This window comes from Schistocerca americana, chromosome 2 (assembly GCF_021461395.2).
Source record: "Schistocerca americana isolate TAMUIC-IGC-003095 chromosome 2, iqSchAmer2.1, whole genome shotgun sequence".
Classification (NCBI taxonomy): Eukaryota; Metazoa; Arthropoda; class Insecta; order Orthoptera; family Acrididae; genus Schistocerca; species Schistocerca americana.
Genome location: NC_060120.1, coordinates 720,791,578 through 720,817,807, shown reverse-complemented (window position 1 = coordinate 720,817,807; position 26,230 = coordinate 720,791,578). Strand labels below are relative to the sequence as shown.

The 26,230-nt window shown below is 39.6% G+C and overlaps 1 protein-coding gene across 2 annotated transcripts in view; it reads right to left on the bottom strand.

Moving 5' to 3' along the window:
• Positions 1–268: 268 nt before the first annotated feature.
• Positions 269–26,230, bottom strand: part of LOC124595871 (organic cation transporter protein-like) — a 321,547-nt gene continuing 295,585 nt past the window's right edge. For both annotated transcript variants that reach the window (XM_047134777.1, XM_047134778.1), the window contains 3 exons: positions 16,386–16,576; positions 710–834; positions 269–618 (listed from right to left, as the gene is read on the bottom strand). In XM_047134777.1, the coding sequence (XP_046990733.1) occupies positions 561–618; positions 710–834; positions 16,386–16,576 (374 nt within the window). In that variant the 3' untranslated portion in view covers positions 269–560. The remainder of the gene's footprint in view (positions 619–709; positions 835–16,385; positions 16,577–26,230) is intronic.

The following is a 26,230-nucleotide window of genomic DNA, read 5'->3' as shown; positions in this document are numbered from 1 at the left end:
TGTCGCAGTGCATAGTTGAGTACCCACTCATCACTATCTTGCTAACATAACACGTACTAATAGAAATATCATAACAAAGCAAGTACTAATAGAAATATCATAACAAAGCAAGTACTAATAGAAATATCATAACAAACTTGTGACCTAAGTGTATTCCACCTTAATGCAGTCTTAATCCCTTATTGCTGGCACACTGATTAGTGTCTCCTTTGCCATTCTCAAAGATTAGTGTATTTTAAGCATAATTAGTGAATAAAAAAGGCAAGTATACAATTTAGTAAATAAATAGATTTATTGTGCAAAATTATCCTATGGTCTAAGATTTGTTCCATTTCTTCCAGTTGTCAGTGTCTGCAAATACTGTTAAGGCGACTAGATAATCTGACTTGCAAAAATCATTTGCACCACTTTCAGTCAGCAACTTCATAAATCCCTCAGTCAGTTGGCTGCATCAATATCCTGTCCATTCAGTGCACTTTTCTTAGATTTGCTGATCAGCATTTTTAGTTCACTCTTTAGAGAATTAACTGTGTAATACAATGTTTTGGGGAAGTGAGGTATTACACATCATGATATCCATCATCCTTCATCTGATGTGTGGAATTACCCAACTCGTAACTGTAAAGGTCAAAGAAAAGAATAATCATTACCATCTTTAGCAGATATCATTGTGCTTAAATGAGGGTAAGTAAATTGTGATGCTACAAACCTGTTTTTACCTCTTCCAACTTTCTCGATTTCTTCGGTCTTCATAGTCTGCGTCAAAGCAGAAATTCCTGCTAAGAAAGTATAGAGCCCAAACACACTCAGTGAAACCCTTTCTCCATATACTGCCTGCAAAAAGTTAAAGAAAACAAATTTATTACAGAATGAAGTAATGTTAAAAAGGATCAGTGTCCCAATTGTTAGGTACTTTATTCTTAATACTTGCTGTACAGTGAACATCTTTTATGTTATTTGCATCATCATAGGAACAACTTGAGCATTATCTTCAGTCCCCCAACATAGTGCCTTATCATAAATTGGAAAACCTACTACAGAAACTTGCGACTAAGCATAAAACATCACTTCTTACAGAATACTTCACATTTAATTGGTTTTATGTGACTAATCAGTTTGAAAACAATAAAATACATGAATTTTCCTCTTTCCATGCAGGAATCTCTGATGTAAATATTACTTTTTCATTCTAACTGGATCAGCTGCAAGTGAAGAAGTACTTTCCTGAAAGAGAATTTCATGTGATATGACATTCGTTATAGAAAACAGGCAGTAAAATTTTATAAATTATGACTGGGAGATGCCCGTCCATGTCACATTCAATTATGCTATAGGGCGGAACATGACATGGCAGCCTGACAGCAGGGCATGGTCCTACCTCATGCTTTGATCTTTGATCTAGATTTTTTTGTTTTATAGCTTAATAGTTAATTCTGAAGTGGCTTTATTCCGTAGCAATGAAACTGTAGGGTAGTACCACAGTCCTTCCTTGTCAGCTGAAGTTAGTGCAAATTACAGCATTGCACAACCAGTCTGCTCAGCTATAGATGCTACAGAAACTGTACGCAGACTGAGAAATAAGATTGGATTTAAGGAAGTACTACAAACTGTAAAATACTTGTTTCCAAATTCAGCTCATATTTTTCAAAACTTTGACAGTGTAGTAAGAAAAGACAGGAAGGGAAAGTAGAGTTTAATATCCCATCAACAGTGACATCATTAGGAGGTGGAACAGAGGGGATACTGTTGGCTTCTCAGTAGTTTTCTTTCAGTTTGTCCTCAAGATTTATTCCGTCACCCTGTTGCTGTTTTTGATATAGAGTTGTTTGCAATCTTGAGGGCTCTGAAGCAGATGGGATGTATCCACACTGAGAAACTCCTTGTCTGCTCTGATTCTGTAACAGCACTTAAATCAATTTAGCGAATGTACTGAGTAGAATCCAGAATATCCAAGACTACCTACTGCTTCTGCAAAGGTTGGGGAAGGAGGTGTCATTCTACTGGCTACCTTGGTACAAGAGTATTTGTGGATATGATTTAGCACATTTAGCAGCCAAAGAAGTGTTTATTCTAAATCAGGCCATGCAATGTGCTGTCCTCTTACATACTTTACCCTCACTGTTGAGGTACAGGATCTTAAAGGTGGAAGAAGTGGGAAATAACAGAATATCAGATGCTGGGCATGACCTTTCACCTGTGACATCATCCAAATGGTGGACACAGTCCTATCACCTCTATCCAATATGGCAACTATAACTTCAAAGATTCAGTGCAGTTAACAGAATGAAATCAAATACACAATCTAATCATAATAATATGAAGAAGAACATGGCACTAATGGGATACCTGTGAGTATTAAGGAGTTTTGGATGGGAAGAAACAAAACAAATGAATTTATAGCCCAATACATGCATGTATTGAAAACTCTAATTGGCCTATATAGCCAGAATGAATTGTATGACACCATTACACCAAAACTTGCTGTGAAAACTGGTGTTGAAGATGTCTCATGACTTATAGGCCTATAGCTAGAATAAACTCTGAAAAACCAAAACTTGGTGCCAGAATTGGTATCAAAAATTTCAACTGACTTGCATAGCTAGAACAAACTTAACAATATCCACCAACCATAAGTAAACACTATTAACCAAGTAAACCACAAAATCATACATAGTTTCACTAATATCAGTTTGCATACACAACTGAATCGCGAACCACTAAGCTACATTAACACGACATACTTATTAAACTGAACAAAACATTAAAATGTTCTTATCAATCAAAATTCTCTCTCTGTCTCTCTCTGTCTCTCTCTCTCTCTCTCTCTCTCTCTCTTTGTCTCCCCCCCCCCCTCCCCGGACCCCTCCCTCCCCCCCCCCCCGCCCCCCACCCCCCACACACAAAACTGAACAAGAAGTGAAAGAGAGCCAGTTAAAAGAGACTAATTTAAATAATAAAATTGTCATACAGCACCTGCTCTGTAAATTGCATTTTAAGAGAACTACAGTATAGTAACTGGGAAAGGGTTATGTTGTCTGATCTGACAAGACGACAGAACTGGTGAGAAAATAGCGTCTATTGCACAATCATCTACATCAGTACTCTGCAATTCACAATAACATGCCTTGCAGAGGGTTCACAGAACCACATTCAGACTATTTCTTGACTGTTCCACACTTGAATAGCATAAGAGAGAAATGAACACCCAGAATCTTTAGGTGGAGCAACAAACAGTTTTTATACTTGGAGGAGAAATTTAGTGACAGAAATTTTGTGAAAAGATTTTGCAGTGAAGAAAAATGCTTGTTTTAATGATTGCCACCCCAGCTTGCATATCATATTTACGACACTCTCTCCTTTAATTAAACATAATACAGAGCAAGCTGCCCTTTTTCAAAGTTGTTCGATGACCGTCAGTCCTGCCTGGTGAGGGTCCCATGATGTGCAGCAATACTCTAGCAGAGGATGTACAAGTGTATGTAGTCAGTCTCTTTAGCAAATTTCTTGCTTCTTCAAGTGTTTTGTCAATGAAAGGGAGTCTTGACTGATTACTTTGAAATTTTGACCCAACATTGCATTCTAACATCCGCCTGCTTAGCTGGGTGTTAATGTGCTCGCCTCCCATATGAGCAGGCCTGGGATCAATTCCAAGCCGGGTTGGAGATTTTCTCCACTTGTGGACTGGGTGTTGTGTTGTCCTCATCATTATTTCAACCTCATCACCAGCGTGCAAGTCACCCAATGTGGTGTTGAATGAAATAAGACTTGCACTTGGTGGCCGAACTTCCCCGTATTGGAGCCTCCTGGCCAACGATGCCATATGCTCATTTCCATTTCATTGCATTCTAATACAGGTGTGTTTTTAGGTACCTATTTCTTATATACGTAAACTTTTTGACATATTTTGTAGCAACATTTCCCACTTAAAACATTATGTATTATATATATTTAAAAATAGGTATATAAAACGCCAGTATTCCATTGCAACAATCAAAATTTCAAAGCATTTGGTCAAAAAATTTTTGGGATTTGCAATTGTAAACATTTACAGTTTGTATATAAATACAAATGTAGATGTTTGTTTCTTCAAAATCTCAAATATCTGTCAGTTCTTCAAGGACTTCTTTGAAGTTTTGCTCAAAACCATTAATCTCCAAAAATTCTTGACTGAATTCTAATACAGATGTATTTCTATGGACCTAATTCTTTAATGTATGTATATTTTTAATACAAAAATAAATGGAAAACAATGTTATCAAAAAATTCAAAATGTACCTACAAAATTTTATATGTTCCTGTAGTAAAAGTTTAGACACATGTATATACTTTTTAGTATATAGATACAGGTATATAAAATATACATTAGCTACACGATTTTAGCAAACAGGAAAATTGTATTTATGGCTTATTGGTTTATGATTACAAGAATACTACAGAATCTGAATTTGCTATAGTAATAAACATGGCGCAAGGTCAGTGAGGAGGGGGGGGGGGGGGGGGGGGGGAGATGGACAAAGGGGTGGGAAGAAAAGGACATAGGAAATGAGTAGGAGGAGACAGGAGAAGATTGAGAGAGCAGGAGGGGGGAACAGAGAGAGGGGGAGGAGGTGATGATGGACGGAGAGAGGGGGGAGGAGGAGATGGATAAAGAAAGGGGAGGGAGAAATGGACAGAGAAAGGCAAGAGAAGGAGACAAGGACATAGTTTTAGTTCTCATATATATTACAAATGCATGTTTACTGTTTTCTTTCTTTACCATTTAAGCAGACTGAGATGCAGCAAAGTGTGCCTAGGTACAACTAGTACAAAATGGAATGTTCTATAAAATTTAAGCTGTACTTTTACTTTCCTCCCCATCCACCACCCCAGAAACTGGGAAATACTGAAAATACCCCACCACATTTTTGAAAAGAACATTTTAAAAGCAGTTGCTGTGAGTGGACAACCAAACTGTCACATCCAAAACTAAGCTAGACTTTACACTACACTACATATCCATCTATCATCATATCATCACTGCCAGTTTTCTTTGATTCATATTAGTTAGCTCTGCCAACTCAAAGCCAAACTGTATTATTCCAATCTTACCTAGACCTTGGTCCATGCCACAGGTAAGTCTGTCACCACATCCTGTTTTGTACCATGCCAATTAGCACATCTACTAAAAGAGCCACTATTTCTTTTGGTTTGTGACAATAGTTTGTGCTTAATCTGCAAGAGGTGCTACTACAGTCCCCAGTTAACACTGCCAACATTCCTTCAGTCCAGATGACTACGCAGGTTTAGCCAAAAAGCCACCATTCAAGTAAAAAAAAGAGAGACAAAATTTAACACAAATTAATTCATATACTCCTTCAAAATAAACTGAACTATAACGGAATCAAGCAGTAAGTTTAGTCAACTTGATGTGTATGCCCCACATGACACTAGGCCTACATAAATACAGCCGGCAAGCCATACAGGTGCAAAAACTTAGTGGTGCTGGTCACATCATCACACACAGCAACATTCCATGAATTGGCTATTGATTTCTTTCTCATATCCAAGACAATTACTACCAATTCCAAACCACAAAACAAAGCACACACCACTATCTACCTTCAGTTGCAATCATTCACTTATAACAACACAAGAAACAAGTTTTGAAACTTCAAACTTCAACACTAGAGAGCACCACCACATACTAGCAAATGCCCTCTTCAAATATGCCATGCACAGTCCAATGATACATGGCTTCCTGATTCTATGGCAGGGCCCTAAAGTTTTAGCACTTCTGGCACAGAGTCAGACAAAAGGATAGAGGGTAGTTTACCAACTGATAGTCCTTTGTTTTAGCAGACAACAATAGCAATATGGCATGACTTTTTAAGATCAGTAGACCTCAGATTTCTATGTAATTACATAGTCCTTTCCTTCACTCCTACACATAAGAGAAGTGTAAATATTCCCAAGTTACAGTGCCAACATTGATTTATTTCACTTTATTGTTACATAATTTTATATATTTAAGTATAATTAAATGTATTTTACATATTTTAATTACACATTGTTGCTTGTTTTACCATTTTTCATACTTCCCTCCAGTCTCTGTAGGCCACTCTCTTAGACAAGTACTAGCCATGTGCCCTGGCTTCACACATGCAGCATTAAATATCTACAGCTAGGCAACTTGACTGGTGTGGTGTATTTTGTTTGGGGGCTATGAATAAAATTCATAGAACAACAATAAGTAAGTGAATATCATTATTTTCGTATAACTTAGGTGGTGTTCAGAAGAGATCTCGATCCCTCGTACTCTTACGGATTTATGGACAGGCCTGCATGTTTAATGATGTCAGTTCCTTTCAGCACTACTTCAGACATTATTTGAGTCCATGCCACACCGTGTTGCAGCACTTCTGCTTGCTTGAGGGGGCCCTACACGATATTAGGCAAGTGTACCAGTTTCTTTGACTCTTCAAAGTATACTATAAAATACTGGATAATTTGTGATGTTGACAACATAGCATTTTAACAGCATCAATGCTATGTGTGATTCTGATAAAATTATGATTGTTTCTTCTTGCGCCTCTATGAATATACAAGTCCCTCTAAAATTACCATGAGTTCTGCAGTGAATATAGATGCAACTTCAGAGAGCTTGAATTTGTCTCCTTGATTAGTCCTGCCAGCTACCAACGCACTTTCATTTTTGTTTAGACACATTTGTGCAGATCTGTCTTGAGGACGAACTTAACTGCTAGGCTCTCAGCTAAAATTTTCTCATTCAGTGAACCTTGATTGAATGGAAGGCAAACTTGTGTGTCTTGCTTCACTAAGGTGTTAGCATATGCATAGGGCATGCTGAAGCTGCTTGTATTTAGGGAAGTTGTGACATATTCATGGAAAGATGAAATATTGGAGTAAAATTGTGCTAAGGGTTGTAGTTTCCTCTTATTTCGATACCACCCTGCATAGCACTTTGTAGTGAGATCTCTAATCTTTGTTAACAAATTGTCATTTATGAAGTAAAAACATTTCAAGAGGAATTTAACAGTGATGTATTTCCTGCATAGTTCTAATGACATTTCATTTACTTCCACCTTCAAAGTGTTAGTTGGGGTCAATTCGAATCCTCCAATGCAGACTCTGATAGCTTTATACTGGCACTTATTGAGTTCCTCTATTTTATTTTTGTGTTGCTGAACCATAACAGATGCATCCATAATCCATGAAAGGTCATATTAGCAATTGATATATGTTGATGCACATTCTTGGGTATGCTTCCTTTCACAGTGTGAAGGATATCTATGGCACCTTCACATTGTGAATGGCATGATTAATGTGATGTGACCATGTTAGCTTATGAATGATGTAAAGCCCTAAGTACTTGACCACTCTTTTGACTGGGAATATAAAGGGTTCTAATCTTAGGTTTATTATTTTGTTAAGCTATGTCTCGTAAATATGCACACAGCTAATTTATAAGGCAATGTTGTTGTTGTTGTTATGGTCTTCAGTCCAGAGACTGGTTTGGTGCAGCTCTCCATTCCACCCTATTCTGTGCAAGGTTCTTCATCTCTGAGTAACTACTGCAACCTACATCCTTCTGAATCAGCTTAGTGTATTCATCCCTTGGTCTCCCTCTACGATTTTTACCCTCAACACTTTCCTCCAATACTAAATTGGTGATCCCTTGATGCCTCAGAATGTCTCCTACCAACCGATCCCTTCTTCTAGTCAAGTTGTGCCACAAATTCCTCCTCTCCCCAATTCTATTCAGTATCATCTCATTAGTTACATGATCTACCCATCTGATCTTCTGCATTCTTCTGTAGCACCACATTTTGAAAGCTTCTGTTCTCTTCTTGTCTAAACTATTTATCGTCCATGTTTTACTTCCATAATGGCTACATGCCACACAAATACTTTCAGAAAGGACTTCCTCACACTTAAATCTATACTCGATGTTAACAAATTTCTCTTCTTCAGAAAGATTTTCCTTGCCATTGCCAGTCTACATTTTATATCCTCTCCATTTTGACCATCATCAGTTATTTTGCTTCCCAAACAGCAAAATTCATCTACTACTTTAAGTTTCTCATTTCCTAAACTAATTCCCTCAGCATCACCTGATTTAATGCGACTACATTCCATTACCCACATTTTGTTTTTGTTATGAGGTGATATATCAAGCAATTCTCATTCAGCCATTCATTGAACACTATTGTAATGTTAGCCATCTGCTGCTGGCACTCAGTAAAACTGTCGCCATGAATTCAAATACATAAATCATCTGCATACTGCTGTATTTGTAGACTTGGGTGAAACAATGAATGTAGATCTGACGTAAATAGATTGAACAGGAATGGCGACAACACTGATTCTTGTAATAAACATTTGTTTGTTCTTGTTGGGCTGCTGTTTCATTGTTTCTTGTAATAACCTAGTTTCAATTGGACAGCAGTTGGTGTAGCTTGTGAACGAATGGGAGAGTTCATGGGTCTTCAACTTATTTATCAATACGGGCATAAAAACACTATCACAATATGGTTCAAATGGCTCTCAGCACTATGGGACTCAACTGCTGAGGTCATCAGTCCCCTAGAACTTAGAACTACTTAAACCTAACTAACCTAAGGACATCACACACATCCATGCCCGAGGCAGGATTCGAACCTGCGACCGTAACGGTCTTGCGGTTCCAGACTGCAGCGCCTTTAACCGCACGGCCACTTCGGCCAGCTCACTATCACAATATCCATAGGCTTATACACTGCTAGCAGATATTAATTGTCACTCTAATTAATGTGCATGTCAGTGACTAATGATACCTGCATTCAGTTGTGCTGCTATCCTCTCTAAGACTAGTTTGTCCAAGGGGCAGTGCTCTTCGATTCTCAATCCACAATTCTATTTTGCATTTAATCATCCATTACATTTTTATAAACAAATGATAAAAGTGTGATGGGCCTGTATGATAAAGCACACTAATGTGCGTTTTTCATTTTATATATTGGTAAGATCCAAGCAGTCTTTAATTCTGTGTTACAGATTTGGATGGTCTATACTTTATTTAAGGTGTACAATAGATGAATTTGTCCCTTCTCTGGCATGTGTTGGAGCATCGAATAAGGAATCTTTTCTGATCCTAGGGCTGTACTCTGCTTTGGGAGAAAGTTGCTGATTTAAATTTCACGAAACATCTCGCCGCAAAAAAAAAAGAGGAAAGAAAAAAATGATTACCTCACTATCACAGCCTTGACACTCTCTGCCTATTTTATTATAATACAAAATGAGCTTCCCTTCTGTGAACATTTTCAATCTCCTTCATCAGTGCTATACGGTAAGGATCTTATACCACACAGCAATACTTTAGAAGAGGGCAGACAAGCATAGTGTAGGCAGTCTCTGTAGTAGATTATTTACCTTCTAAGTGTTGTGCCAATAAAACGTAGTCTTGGATCACCTTCCTCAGAACAATAATACTTTTCACACCATGCATTATCTTGTGTAAATCATTTTGTAATCAGTACTGATCTTCTGACAAGTTTACTGAATAGTAAATGAAAGCATCATTGCAGACAATCTGAGGGGGCTCATTTTGTCTCGTAAATCATTTACGCCTATATGGATTAAGAACAGCAGAGGTCGTACTGCACTTACCTGGGAAACCAAATATATTACTTCTGTTTCAGTTCTCAAAGGCAAAGTATGTCCAATAGCAGTACTGTGTTTAGCATTGTAATAGTCATTGTGGTGTGTAGTAAAGGACTTTCTACCAATTCAGAACTAGTGAGTGCATTCTCCAAGAAAAGTTTAAAATGTACACGGTCCAGTCATATTAACGTACCACCACCTATGTACAACATCAGCACACAGTAACCACTCACAGACAGCAGGTGGAAGTACTACAGCACTAGCAATGGAGGGTATACAAAGTGTGTCCGGCGGAAGGGGGGGGGGGGGGTTGTGGAAAATAATGCAGTTATTATAATGCAGAAATGGAGAGATTTATCCAGTGTCTCAAAGGATCATTGGCCTACTTGCCAAAGACGAAAGCATTTAGAATTTTCGAAATGGCAAAATCTGTAAATTGTTTGTGTGCTGCTGTGGTTAAAGTATACTACCTGTGGTAAAACGGCATAACCCAAAACTGGCACCAGTGCAATTGTGGTCCACCATGGCCTTAGATGACAGAGGTCAATGACGGCTGCGGAGATGTGTATAAGTTAGCAGATGTGCAACTGTTGAGCAACTGACATGCCCAGGTGAACCAAGGGGCTACCAACAATATCTCCTCAAAGACCATTCACTGAATGTTGCTGTATACGAGCCTTCCCAGTAGGCACCTGGTTCATGCACCCATGCTGACTGCTGTTTATCTGCAATGAAGGCTGGAATTTGCATGCCAATATCACAACTGGATGTCCACTTAGAGGCTATAGATGGCCTTTTCAGATGAATAACATTTTATGCTCCAGTGGCGTGAAATGTCTGAAAGCAGATGTGCTGCAACAATTGTCAGAAGGGTCCAGGCTGGAGGAGGGAGTGTTATGGTCTGGAGAATGTTTTCATGGCATTCCTGCAGTGGTCTCAACATTCTGGACGGCACAATGGGTCAACATAAATATGCACCTTTCCTTGGGGACCACGTCCACTCCATCAAGCAGTTAGTTTTTTCTCAGTAACATGGCATCTACCAGCAGCACAATTCATCATATCACACAGCTTGCCATGTGTGTGTGTGGTCTGAAGAGCACCAGGATGAGATTACTGTACTCACCTAACCACCTAAATCCTATTGAGATTTGTGATACCCTGCATCCTCAACTGTGAAACCTGCATCTGGCTACGGCATTTGGGTCAGTATGGCTCCATATCCCAGTCAGAACCTTCCAGAACCTCACTGACTCTTTACCTATATGTCTGAAAGCAGTCTGTGCTGAAAAGGTGTACTTCTTTAGTGTTCATGACTGTTTTTGATCATGCTGCCATCTGTTGCATTAAAATTATCATCTAAGTTAAGATGTTGGGTTATGAGAGATGATGCTTTCACTACTGATGGAGAGATTGTTCTTTGTCAAGCATGCAATAAGCAGGTCAGTTGCTCTGTGAACTCCCAACTTCAGCAACATATATTAGTTTGGTGCATAAGTCCATAGTTTTGTTTTGTTTTGCATGTTGGTATTCTGATTTCTATTGCTTTATTTATTGATTGTCATGTTTATTTGTAGTTCACTGTTGCTATTTTACATATTGCCATTTTGTCATTTGGAGATAGTGCTTGGAGCCGTGGATGCAAGAAAATGTGATGCCAAGTGGAAAAATTGGAACATTAGTGACATATTCTTCAGTTTGAGTTAAATAGAGGGAAGACAGCAGTGGAGGCAGCCATAAATATTTGCACCATGTATGGCGATAATGCCACTGGACTGAGCAAGGTGAGGAAATTGTTTTCTGATTTTAAGGGAAGCAGGACATCAAATGGGCCGACATGGAGTAGAAGGGGCACCGCAGGACATTTTAATTTCCACTGTCTATACTTTTACAAATAAATTCATAAAACTTTGTCAGCATGACCAGGAAGGATTATGGATTCACACTCATAGCAGTGGAAGTTAAAAAACATAACAAAATAATTTTTTTTACAGGTGAAATTTCACCATTTTTTCTCTTACCATTGGCTGGATTTCTTGATACAGGTAAGCTTTTCTTCATAAGTAAGAGAGATACTTCGAAGAATTCTGCACAGCATACAAACCATACTTACAGGTGTATGGAACTCTAGAATTTATTTAATTTATGAAAAAATGAATGAGCTTTTACCTTTTAAACTTCGTGTTTATAAAAAACTCAAATTTTTTAGTTAACTATCTCAATTTTTACCACAGTTTTTAATTGAGTTGGAAAATTCTAGAGTTTCATACACCTGTAAGAATGGTTCGTGTGTTGTGCAAAATTCATGCAAGAATCTCTTACTTATGAAGAAAAGTGTACCTATAGCAACAAATACGGCCAATAGTAAGTGAAAAAATGATGAAATTTCACACGAAAAAGAATTTATTTTGTTATGTTTTTGAGCTTCCACTGCTATGAGTGTGAATTCTGAATCCTTCCTGGTCAAGCTGACAAAGTTTTATGAATTTATTTGTAAAAGTACAGACAGTGGAAATTGTAATGTCCTGTTGTGCCTCTCCTGCTCCAAGTCGGTCCGTTTGACGTCCTACCCCCCTTAAGGAGGATTGCTTTGGCATTAGTGAATCCGTACATTCAGGAAGACCTTTGGGGTTTGATGAATATTGTTTAAACACATTAATCCACAATGATCCATGTCAGTGTACTCGAGAATTGGCAGAATGTGATGAAATGTGATCATTCCATCATCATGCAAAATTTACATGCAGTGGGAAAGATTCAAAAATCGGGTGTATGGGTACCACATACTCTTAAGCTAAAATCACAAAAATTTAGCAGGTGGCCATATGTGCATCTCTGCTTGCTCATCATTAATTGGCTTGTGAACAACACCAACCATTCCTATCCGGTATTATTACATGTGACAAGAAATGGTGTCTTTATGTCAGTGTAAGGAAAAGAAAGGAATGTTTGAGCCCAAACAAAGCTCACTGAACAAAGATCTGTATACTTCTACAAAGATAATGTTACACATCTAGTAGAACAGTGTTGGTGTGGTGTACTACAAATTTCTTCCTTATGATGTAAACATTATCATTGACATTTACTGTCAACAACTGAAACATCTTGCAGACTCAATCCAAGAACAATGGCCAGGAAGACTGCGTGAACTGATGCTACTTCACGATATAATGCCTGCCTGCATTCTGCTAGACTGACAAAAAAAACACTATACAGGAGTTGGGTGGGGCAATCATTCCACAATCATCTTATTCAGCTGTTCTGGCACCCTCAGATTTTCACCTTTCTGGCTCTCTGTCAAACAACCTTCAAGGAACTTCCTTTCAAGATAAAAATGCACCCCAAACATGGCTTGACATGTTCTTTGCCCCAAAACCACACGATTTCTACAGTTGTGGAATCAAAAAGTTACCCCATAACTAAAGTGTCTTTTAAGTGGATCTGTTGTGTTTATTAAAATTATGGGAAATTGCTACAAACTTCTGCACCCTCTCAACACTCAATACACAGTAAAGTACACACTAAGAACAAAGTAGTGCAGTCACCTCAAAAGGAAACTCTGCAAATAAATTGTTCCATTGTATGTGCTCTACTATGGTTGCTGCATAGATTCCATGGTATATCTTCAAGTGCTGGAATACCAAGCATTTCTAAAGTACTGCAGGCAACAGATTCCTGGTGATTGGACATTAAGGGAAAACTATTTAGAATCTCATTACCAGGAGGCCCTGAAAAATCTATGGTGGTGTATATATGTAACCACCGCATATCAACATTCATTGCCAAAACAATGGATGTGGATGTTCCATTGGTCAACTCATTGTTGACAAACTCAATGGAGAAGACCTCTGAAAGTCATGCAAAGTGTTGGAATGCACAAAACATTTAACAGTGGGTTGTTTTGTGAATGGCTATCTTAAAGTGCTGTGGTCCAAGGTCACTCAGGAAAAAAGTTCCCATCATGTGTTCAGATGCTGTGGCCCAAATGCTGAAAATGGCTACTGTGCTATGCATACACTGTGCATCCATATTTAATCCACTTCATGTGTCTAGCTCATGCAGTGAAATGTATAAGTGAAGAAGTGTGCATCAGCTTCCCAGAAGTAAATACAATAATTTCATACATCAAGAAAGGTTTTCTTAAAGATCTACTATTGCCGCCTGACCTGGTGAACATTTTTAAGCCATGAAATCTCTGACTGATTCATTTCTGAGAGTTTCATTGCAAGATTCACAAAATGCTTCCACTGAACTTAAAATTGAAAATACTCTGGCATACATCCATAGCTCGTTCAGCTTCCACAGCATCATTAAGAAAATTCTATTGAATTGCCACTGCAGTAATCTCTTTTAAGTTGTTGAGAACGTCAAATGCCAGGTAAGAAATCCATGATTACTCAAATTTGCTAATACCTGTAATATTCTCAGTGGGGGAGAAAATACACTCCAATGAACATCTCACCAGCAAAATTTCAGCACAGACTTTAAAAATAAAAAAAATTAAGTTATGGAAAACGTCCCCACTTAGTAGACATTTCATGTTTCTGGTATGTTTAGTTGTACACTAAGCAACGTAGTAGGCAGTAACAATTACTGTTTTTTGTTAAATATTTAATACAATATTTTCCTGATATTATGTATTTTCTTACAGATTTTACCCATTTCCACTACATAAATATGTATATATTTTATGTGTTGATACTGCATAAAAATCTAGCCTCTAGTGATCAACCAGCCACCCTTTCTTAAGCTGTTTTGTAAATTTTTATCCTATAGTCGAGTTAGGATTTTAATAGCACATTTTAACATCATGATTTAACATTAACAAACAAAAAAAAATCTGTTCTTCATGATTCAGTAGGCCCAATGATTGGTTAGGTGAATGCAAGTGAAAATGGGAATGTGTTACTGTAGTGGCAACTACTTCCATTGCCTCCATCTGTAGCAGCAGACGACAGGCTGCATAGACTGGAAACCAATCCCCATCATCCTCACTGGTCACTTCCGCCAGAGGAGGACTTAGACGGCCACACTTCCCAGATGTGAGGCATGCCAAACCACCACTTGAGCAATCTCTTGTTCTTCTCCGACAAGGCAACACCCCCGGCCATGCTCTCAGCAGCTCACCCACGCAACGTTTTGCTGGGGTATACACAAACCGCACAATTCTTACCCCACGCTCATCAGCATTCATTCTGTTGCAGTTTGTTTAACAAGAGGAGTGCTACCATGTTTTGCCATGCCACCCTCCTGAGCTGTGTCTCCTCAAGATACTTCTGTTGACTATGGTTGTACAAAGTCTGATGATAAATGCCTGATTTGACTCCCCCCCCCCCCCCCCCCCCCTGCCCAGCATCAGCAATTGCAATAGTATGTGAACTACATTGTAATTATAGGGAAAATGATATTTACATTGTAATCATAGGGAAAATGATATTTTATGCATTTTTTAGTTCTAACAGTTTTAATCACATCTGTCTTGGATATTTTAGCAATTACTTTGCTGTTGAGCACCATAAACCTGCACGTGCCTCCCCCCTCCCCCCCCCCCTCCCCCGACACACACACACACACACACACACACACACACACACACACACACACACGTACACTCGGAAAACTTCACTTAAAGTATTATGGAGAACCTTAATCTTGATGACCAAGAGTCTCCCTTCTCCTGAATCCTGAATGCAAGTGTGTTGCATTTCCAATGCTTGGTCCCTACCCGAGTTGACTTGCTAAATTAAGGGTGAAAGACAGATATGTGTACGGTAGCTTTGTCTTAGACAGTGAAATTGTTTACTGGAGGATGTAAATTCACATTGTCAACCAACAACCCTGAATTACAGGTATTTTTGCTGATATCAAGGAATGATAGGTTGGTTCATTCCTCAAGACTAAACTCAATTTGGTTTTCTATTTCTGTGCAACTAAAATAGAGCTCCACAAATACTGACCTTCCTCTCAGATGGCTAAAACATATATCCGTATAGTAATAGTGCATACATAAATAAGGCATATGAAATGTCTTGTATGAATAATGCTGTCAATTACGTTATAATGAGCTGAACTTTTTTGTCCAGTCACATGCTACTCAAAAGGTCTTTTGGGATCAGAAGGTGAAATAAATAAAAATATGTGGAACAGCAAATTAAAATAGTGTTTCTTACATGCAAGAGAATGACATCTACTATTTCAGCGTTCTGAGTTCTTCACACTTTAAAGAAAAATTCACTAGACCAGCTGTAGTCACTGTAAATCAATATCACTTTACTTAAAACTTAATTAAGTAGAATGAACATCTGGTCTTCTGTGCATTCAGAAATTGTACAACTGACAAAATGTTTCTGATGTGTAGTAAAACATATTATCCCTCAGCATCTCATATCATCAATGAAGTTACGTTAACCTCTTCAGAAATGGGTCTTCACTGGAAATTTACTTGTCTTAATTTGTTATGTAGCCATTAAAGATGAATAGAATTTAATTTCCATCCGATATATCCAGAAAGCAAAAATAAAAGCCTGGAGAAATAAATCAGCTGTTATTAAGCAGAGAGAACAAAGAAACATCGAGAGATAATTACAGAAAAGATATATCTTAAAAGGGTAGTTGACAAAGGAAAGAAGATATGTGAATTGCAGCAGCCAAAGCTGAGACATATACCAACACAGACTCCTATCTTAGTCATAACTGTGTCTTCAAGAGTTTTTCATTCATGTTTTGGTGCAAGATATGCTACTTACCAGAGTTCCAACAAATGGTGCTTGCTGGAGAAAGATCCGTGAAACTGTCACACAAGTGAAAACACCTTGTGCCTTGCATGCAGGTGTGAACTGATTTCCTGAGGCCACTGTTAAGATTGTGAGAGAACAGGCTATAGCAATTCTTCCCATCATAGCCAGAAATAACAGGTATGGGTACCACTGTTGTAAATCTGCAATTACAAATGTTGTGTAAACCTACATAACAGAATGAGTAACGACTCAATTTTCTATGAGGTGTTACTGAATTTTATCACAGCCACCATCCTTCTAATTAATCTATATAAAGCTCATGGCACACCATTAAATCAAATTGAGCAAGTGTTGAGAGATACAGAATGAACAATGCACTATAAAAGTTGTAACACATTAACACAAACATTTAATTAAGGTTCAGCTTATTAATAAAATAATTAATTTCATTGAGATATGAATAACAAACCAATAGTTCAATGACTTTTGCACTATAGAAATAATTATTCTTTTCATCATTTTTGTCTTGATCCAGACGTTAACATTTTTGCCACCAAACGAAGGTGTGGCAACGACCATTCTGACAGATGAACACTGTAAACAAATTACATGTTTTCAAAACTAGAGATGCCTTGAAAACAGAGGAAAGCATATACATTCTCTTGAAGGCAATCCAAAGAGCCTATAGTGATGGAAGAGTGTAAATGACAAGTGGGTGATGCAGCAGAAGGTGATTGCTGTTTGCATCATGGAATAATTATTATTATTATGAAGGAATTCTTATCCCTGTTATTCTTTGATTTACTTTAGTTGTTTGTTTGTTGGTTATGTGAATAATTTCTTACCTCTTTCTTTCATTCTGTGCTATTATTCCTGCCAAGGTGATGAGCTGGTGAAGGAAGGGAAGAAAATTTATAAGATAATGTACCTTTTTTCTCCAAGGTGACAGCAGAAGGAGATACACAAGAGGCAGACACCAATGTAAAGGATGGCCTACCTATACCACTGCACCAAACCACTGCAGAGATGATCCAGGCAGAAAGACATCCGGTAAATAATATGGCCCACATCAAACTGCTACACTTTTGGCCAAACTGACCACTATTTTACATGTGTTTAATGTATTTTTCAGCAGCACAGTGTGTGCATAATGAAAGCAGATTTATCATCACCATGGCACATGTAAATGGAGCAGTTATAGGAGAAGTATGACGTGTGTTATCACAGCAATGCTACATGGCTCTGAAGGAATTGTTGATACATCGATATATTTGTCACTGAAACTTTGGCTTCAGAAAGTTTTCAAGGATGACCCATTAGACAATAGAACACCATATCAACTGATGCAGGGTCTGCGCACTTCAGCGGCACCTGACAGGTTCAGCAAATGGATACACAAATTAAAACAAAATGCAATGACAACGCATTCACCTATCTCTGGCATGAATACCCAGAGATCACACAGCCATTTAATATGGAAAAAAGATGAAAACACTAAATAGTGCACCACATCAACACAACACCCGCACAACTGGTAGCAGCCAGACTGACAAGATGGCACCAGAAAGCTACGAGCAGCACAAGCTGGTTTTGAAGAACTAATCATTACAGTTATCGTAACCCATTTCAACAGTCCTTGGGTTTCACCATTAAACATGGTATTTAGGAAAAATGGGTTTGGGTGGCTATGTGGTGACTACAGGGCACTTAATGCACCTACAGTTCCCAGTACCTGTCACAGATTCTGATAGCACTATTGCACAGGGAAAAGAATTCAGCATAACAAATTGTGTGAAAGCATATATACAGATACCAGCAGCCAAAGAGGATATACAGAAAACCGCAGTACTTGCACCCTTCAGCTTGTTCCAGTATAATTTCATGCCATCTGAGCTAAGGAACACAGTGATAACGTGGAAAAGATTCATGCAAGGGGTATTGCATGATTTTTCATTTCTCTTCAGCTACATGGATGAAGTACTTCTTTTCTTGGCATCAAAGGAAGAACAAGGTCACATCTAAACCTACTCTTTCAACAGCTGCAGGAGTATGGAATAGTGGTCCATGTCGCCATTCCAGGTAGGAACAAAGTGCAATTCCTTGGATATGCAGTATCTGGAAAAGGATTGTTGCCACTTCCAAATTGAGGAGAAGCAATACAAAACATATGACTATCAACAACATTCAAAGAATCAAATAGATTTCTCAGAATGGACAGTTACTACCGACACCAGCTTCCACATGCAGCACAGCAACAAGAACCTCTTAATGCATTCCTCACTGGCAAGCAATCATCAGGAAACTGAAAATACTGTGGATGCCAGCAGGTGAAGTGGCTTTTAATACAATAAAATTGTGTTTAGCATAGGCTGCAACTCTAGCACACCCTTGCAGCAAGGCTCAAATAGCTCTCGTGGTAGATGCGAGCCAGATGGCAATTGGGGTGGCACTGCAACAAAGGATAGACAGACATCGCCTGCACTGTCTTTTTTTCCCCAGAACGTACATGGTTTGGTGCACAATAAATCACAAACTAGGGACAATTTTTGTGGCTATTAAACATTTTTGTTCCACAGTGGAAAGCAGGCATTTTATAGTTTTCACTGATCATAAGCCACTTACATGTTTGTTTCAACACATAATGGACCAAGGTTCTCTGAGACAATGTAAACACATGAAATTCATTCCTCAGTTTGTGACTGACATGTGGATATGGAGCTGCAAGACCTAAGACAAAATAAACTCAAGGCATTACAGCTACAATGCATATTGGGACCTTACTGTGGTATCATAATTTATGTGATTCATCAAGAGGTCAACACCAATCATTCATTGCAACGGAGTTTACAAGGAGCCTTTTTCAGAACTTGCGTAGGTTGATATGCCCAGGTTTTAGAGCAACTGCAAACCTATTGGTAAACAAAGTTGTATGGCCAGGTATAAAAAATACTGCAGAAACTGGGCATGAGCAAACTTAGAATGTCAACATAACGAAATAAGCTGATAAACCCCTCCACCAATTTCACAGTTTCTAACACCAACTAAAATATTCATGCACATTCATGTGGACTTAGTAGGGCTGCTACAGGGTGACAGTTATTGACATATATGAAAAAAATGTGAGTTAGTTACCAATTACGGTGTGCACACACTTTCTTCAACATGTAAACGTCACTGCAGATGATGGGATTTAGGTTATGACATTCGGTATGCCTGCAACATTGGCAATGATGTGGTGCAGATGAATACCAAAATTCTGCATGATCTACTGAAGTGTTAAAACATCGATGCTGTTGATGATCTCCTGAATTGATGATCTCCTGAATGACCGTTTTCAGCTCAGCAATGGTTTTGGGGTTATTGTTGTACACCTTGTCTTTAATATAGGCTTACAAAAAGGAGTCGCGTGTGTTCAGATCTGAAGAATATGGCAGCCAATCGAGGCCTTTTGCCAGTGACCTCTGGGTACCCCAGTGCCAGAATGTGGTCCCCAAAGTGCTCCTCTAGGACATCAAACACTCTTGCATGAACCACATCTTGTTGAAATCAGGGTCACCCTCAGGGGATGAAATCACCTTCCATAGCCTTTATGTTCCATTCAGTAGTTCCCCTGCCATCAAAGAATATTGTATTGATTATTCCATGACTGGACATTGCACACCACAGTCACACGTTGAGAGTGAAGAGACTTTTCGATCGTGAAATGCACCAATTTTGCTTACTGACAAACCCAATCAAATGAAAGCGGGCTTTGTTGCTAAACCAAACCATACTAATTCCCATCATGCCCATGGCCAACTATGCAGTTTGAACGTCTGAATGCAAACCGTTCAGTAGTTATGATGATTTTGTTTCATATAGTTCACTAACTGTCACCCTGTACCTTCTTCTAATGGACAAAGGTACATGGTCATAATGGTGTATTGTTTGACAAGATGGCGGAAAGCAGCATCATAGCAGACATCTTGGCAGATACTGAGGGGAAAGTATTACTACATGAATAATTTGCACATTTTGGAATTCCACACTCAATCTTGGCAGTAGGGGTCATCAATTCAAATCACAACTGTTCATGGAAGTAAGGAATATTGGTGGATGCAACCATCTATATACAACCAATTACCATGCAGCAAGTAACAGAATGGTGGAAAGGTTCACAAGACTTTAAAGGCAGTGCCTATGGGCTACAAAACAACATGGACTGAGGTGTGACCTCTCATACTGTTAGACTTTCACACAGCAATGAAGGAAGATGTACTAAGTTCACCAGCACAATTGGTGTATGGAGAAGAGTTGTGAGTTCCTGGAGAACTAATTCATGAATGCCACCCTCAGCTACACAAGATCCAAGAACTGAATTTGTTAGGCATCTCAGTGAACACATGAGACAGTTACAAAAGCAGTGCCGTCCATCAGACATAGGGATGGAGGGGTTTTTCTCCAAAAGGGCTTACAAACATGCCCCTTCATCTGGCTGTGTGATGAAACTGTGAGACCACCACCACAGTCGCCTTATATGGGAACTTATAAAGTGTTGACAAAAGGAAGCAATACCTTTACGTTACACATAAATGGGAACCAAGAGACAGTAACAACTGAATGGTTGAAACCATGTTACAAGTACAGGGATGAATTGCCAATAGTGTCAAGTCGAAGAGACAGTCAAACAGGAGATAAAACCTCCAAACAAGAAGAAGACATTCCTGTGGGGTGGGGGTCTGGCATAACAATGGATGATTGTAAATGACAAGTGGGTGGTACAGTAGAAGATGATCGCTAGCTGCAGTATTGAATTATTATTATGATGGAGCTTTTGCCCTCATTATTCTTTGATTTATCTTAGCTGTTTGTTGGTTGGTTACATGAATAAAGTGCGATAATATTACTTACCTATTTCTTTAATTCACTTCTGTTATTCCCACTAAAGCCTATTGAAAGATGCAACACTCACAGAGTAAACCGTTCAGCATTAATGCCATGACTAGTGGAGGCAGCAAAACCGTGACTACAAACGTATCCTGTTCCATTTGCAAGTGCTGAGGCTGTGGTTGTTTTTCAGCAGCTGTGGCCACACTGATTCCTTCTTCCAGCACCCAAAAAGAGATGGAGTCTGGATTGCGGAAGTTTGTAAGGGTGAGAGCATATTCCTGGAGGTGTCCCTTAATTGCTCCGCCATTCATCATGATATCCTTCGATAGGGAGAAGGACATTGATGAGTCTATCTGACAGCTCTTCAGGTTGAAATTGTTGCACGTCTACTCATACTATAGCTCCATCATCAACCTGACTGATGAGAGTAATGTCATCCATGCTGTCAGTGCTATTTACCATCATGTTAGAGGCATCCTGCAGCTTTCACACAGGCTTGAGTCTATTGATGGTAACAGTCATCTGTTTCCTCTTAAGCGAGGCATCAAAATCCCTTAGGGCTTAATGGCTGAAGATTTTATGTGAGCTGTGTGCCATGTATCTTGAGACTAGTGATGTACCACTTTCACGTATAGACGAACAGAAGTAGTTCCTTATCTGTTGATAGAGGTACAGCTCTGTGAAGTCTGCTGGTAGAGTTAGGGGTTCTCCATAAAGCATTTCTACCAGAGATGTGCTCAGGTCTTCTTTATACACTGGATGCATGCCTAAGAGAGTCCTTGGTAGGGGTTCTGTCCTTATCTCTCCATGAAACATGATGGCTGTTTTTACTATGTGGTGCCAAATCAAGGAAGAGATGAAAAAGCCTTAGAAAGTCAGCCCCCAATACAGGGTACCTTGATGTTGGCAATGAAAAACTGCCAAGTAAACATGTTTTCTAAACCCAGGTAAACGGTTCAACATGTGGTCCTTTGTACTGAAATAATATAAGTGAATCATTTGCTACACAGGTTTGGAAAATGGAAAAAGTTTCTTCCACTGGCAGTAGTTCACATGGCATGGCACTCACTTCAGATCCAGAATCAGCAAGAAAGTATTGGTTTTGAGTATGATCCAGGATGTAGAGTTTACTACCACTGCATAAGGATGGTGTACAGCTTGACTGGCTCACATTTTGAGAAGATGGATCGCTTGTAGTAGTGCAATAATCCAGAGCGCCTATTGTGGATTGTTCTTTCCATTTGGGCGATGGCATGGTGCTGTGCGGTTGTGTGCTTTATCACTGAAATGTGTACGAAACCACTGTTTGTTTTGACTGGCTGGAGGTTTCTGCCAGGGAGTGATGTCTTCATTGACAACGTCTATGCTCACGGTTCTGCTCGGCTGTGCACTACATCTCGTCATGGCTTGGTCCATGATCAAAGTGCAGCTGGTCATTATTGTTTGCTGAATGAACATTATTGTTTGCTGAATTAATGTACTGTTGATGTTGTAACATAGCCAGGCATCTATATGCAAAAATTAGTTTCCTTTCTAATGACTCATGCTCATGAGAGATCATTGCTTGTTGTAACATGGCGGTAACTTTGTCTACAATGTGTAATCTGGCATGAAGGTGATGTTGATTAATGTTCGAAGGTGTCTTCAGAGTTGAGATGGCATTTTGGTGGCTAAACATTAATCATAAACAACTCAGTGTAATTGCTATTCTGGGGTTCTGCTGAGGCCTTGGAGGAGCTGTGTGTGGTATTTTCTGGTAGTTAGGGGTGAAACAAACAATTTCGCTATAATGCAACATGCTCACCTAGATGGTTAAGTAATATGATGAACTTGGAGCTGTCTTCAGAAATGCCATGGTTGCAGAGAACACACTCACCAATAGTGAACCTAAAGCCATTTATTTCAGGTGGAAAGATGGTAGTTTTCATACAATGAATCAAAGCTATTTAAATTTCCAGTTATTTTATTTGGGCAAACAGTGTTGGTATCTTCATAAGAAGGTGGTTAAATGAGAATACCTATGTCAAGAAACATTTTGATACAGATAGTTAATGTGGGATTCATCTCCTGTAAGTGGTTTTATGTTTTACTAGTATATGACAACATACAAACAAATATTTTACATTTGGTTTGCACTCATCAGAATATGACTGTGATTGTTTTGCTTCAGGTGTTCCATGGGCATTAACATTAGCATTACACCATGATTACCTATGCATAACATGCAATGTTCACCTCCGTTTAGTAGATTCTCTTTTTACGATTATGTGTCATATATATTTTGTACCCTAGTTTATATTAATACAGTGTGCAAATGTTTTCTCATTTCATTCCTTAATTTATTTTTAACTTTGATTTAAATCCCTGAACAGTTTGTCATTGTTACTGAAGATAATACTTACAACAACCCTTTTGTTATGTATTTCACACTATACCATTGTTGTCTTTACCCAGGGGCCTGAATTTGGCACTGAAACTGGTTGCTTAAAGTACAATAACAACTGGAAATTTAGACAGCCAACACCAAAGCTAGTTGGACAGCAATGATGGAAGAGCTCTCGTGGGCCGGCCATGACACAGAAGGGCATCCCACGGATAGACTCCATATGGCAGAGCAAATGGGTTTGGCAGTATCATACAGGGTCCGGTAGACATGATAGAATTGAGGAAAATTCCACTGTGTCTATCTGTGACAGTTTTTGAACAGCAAAAAAGTTGTATTTGTTACTAAAGTCACTCAAAATATTGGTAGTCATTACATATTTGTTAGATACTTGGAGGTGTTGTCAATACCACTGGCACTTTTTAAGAAAGTGTCTTTTTCACGTTTTACAAAAGGCATAGGTTTTTCCTGTTGATGCAAAGCACTAAAATGAGCACTATGTAAGTCACTATCTGGTACTCATACTTCTCCAGCATAAAAGTTTCATTGTTGTTGTGTATAAGATGAGACAATAAACACAGGACAATCTATAGTAGGTGCTGATGTTTGTCACAGTATCACCAATTGTGGAGAAGACCCAGGTAAGGACACTCCAGGCAAAATAACTGAGACTGTAAGTGTGTAATAGAACACTTTATTGCTTGACAGCAGTACAAAAAATGTGGGCACGCGCTAAACTAACTCCAAAGACAGTCCTGCAGCACTGTTGCACAACTGACCAGAGAGTTTTTGGTGTGTTAGCTGATGCAATTGCAGTTGAGTTGCTACAATGCATTTCATCTCCCCATCTTTTTGTGCATCTGCCTCCCTTCAGCATTACTTAAGACCCTGTATCCTATGTAGATTTTCAACTATGGACAACTTGACCCTGCTTGAGGCAGCCATCCAGCAGGCCTTCCTACGTAACCAGCATTGTCTAGGTGTATTCTTTGACATTAATAAGGTGTATGACACTACTTGGCGCCGCCTTATCCTCAATCAACTCCATCAGTGGGGCTTTCGTGGCCATCTCCCTATCTTCATTCAGTCCTTTCTTTCCCACCACCTCTTTTGAAATGGTTCAAATGGCTCTGAGCACTATGGGACTCAACTGCTGAGGTCATTAGTCCCCTAGAACTTAGAACTAGTTAAACCTAACTAACCTAAGGACATCACAAACATCCATGCCCGAGGCAGGATTCGAACCTGCGACCGTAGTGGTCCTGCGGTTCCAGACTGCAGCGCCTCTAACCGCACGGCCACTTCAGCCGGCGCCTCTTTTGATATCGGGTTGGTAATGTGCTATCTGATTTGTACGTGCAGGAGAATGGTGTTCCTCAGGGAAGCGTTTTAAGTGTCACCCTCTTTGCCGTCGCCATTAACAGTATCACGTCCACTATCCGGAGTCCTGCCCAGTGCTCCTTGTTTGTGGATGATTTTGCTGTTTTCTGTTCTTCCTCCGGTCTTGTCACTGCTAGTCGGCAGTTGCAGCTTACGATAAAGCGATTAGAGGCATGGACTGCGAAGACGGGCTTTACCTTTTCTGCAGACAAATGTGTGTGTGTTCATTTTAATCATTCTCGACATCCTTTTACCTTCCCTGAATTGCGTCTGAGGGACACCATTCTTCCTTTTAGAGACACTGTGAGGTTCCTGGGCCTCACTTTTGATTCCAAGTTGTCGTGGTTGCTGCACCTTAAAGACCTCAAGGTGTGGGCCCTGAAGGCACTGAATATTTTGAAGTGTCTGAGCCATCGCTCCTGGGGAGCAGATCGGGTGCGTCTGCTGCAGTTTTATAGGGCTTTCGTCCGGTCACATCTTGACTATGGATGCACTGTGTATGGGTCAGCGAGGTCTCGTGTCTGAAGATTCTTGACGCAGTACACCATGAGGGTATCAGGCTGGCCACTGGTGCCTTCCGTATCAGTCCCATCCCCAGCCTGTGTGCTGAGGCAGGGGAACCGCCGCTCGCCATCTGGCGGAAACTCCTCATGGTGCGACGGGTGTGTCAATTCCTTGCCTATCCTACCTCCCCTGCGTACCCTACCATTGCCCAACCGCTTATGGAACGTCTCTTTTCCAGTCGTCCCAGGGCAACGAGACCATTTGGGATTCGTGCCAAGCACTTACTAGAGTCCCTTGGCATGGAGCGTGTGGCACCCCAACTCCAGGGTTTTACCCGCCTGCCTCCCCAGTTGCTCCAGAGGTCCAGCGTCCTTTTAGACTTGTCAGAGTACCAGAGGAGCTGCACTCCTGCATTTGTTTTTACCTCCTTATTTTACAATATTTTAAACGAGCATCCCGACCATGTACCAGTATTTACGGATGGCTCTAAACAGGAGGACTCTGTTGCTTGTGCTGTTGTTTTGCCTGATCGAGTTGTCAAGTTACGGCTTCCTGCGGCGTTTACCATCTTTGATGCACCTGCAACAGCAGGGGAAGGAAGTTTCTTTCTGCTGGGTGCCGGGGCACGTGGGTATTAGGGGAAACGAACTGGCGGATGTGGCTGCCAAAGATGCATGTTCCCTCCCTCACGTTGTTGAATGTGCTGTCCCCCTCCATG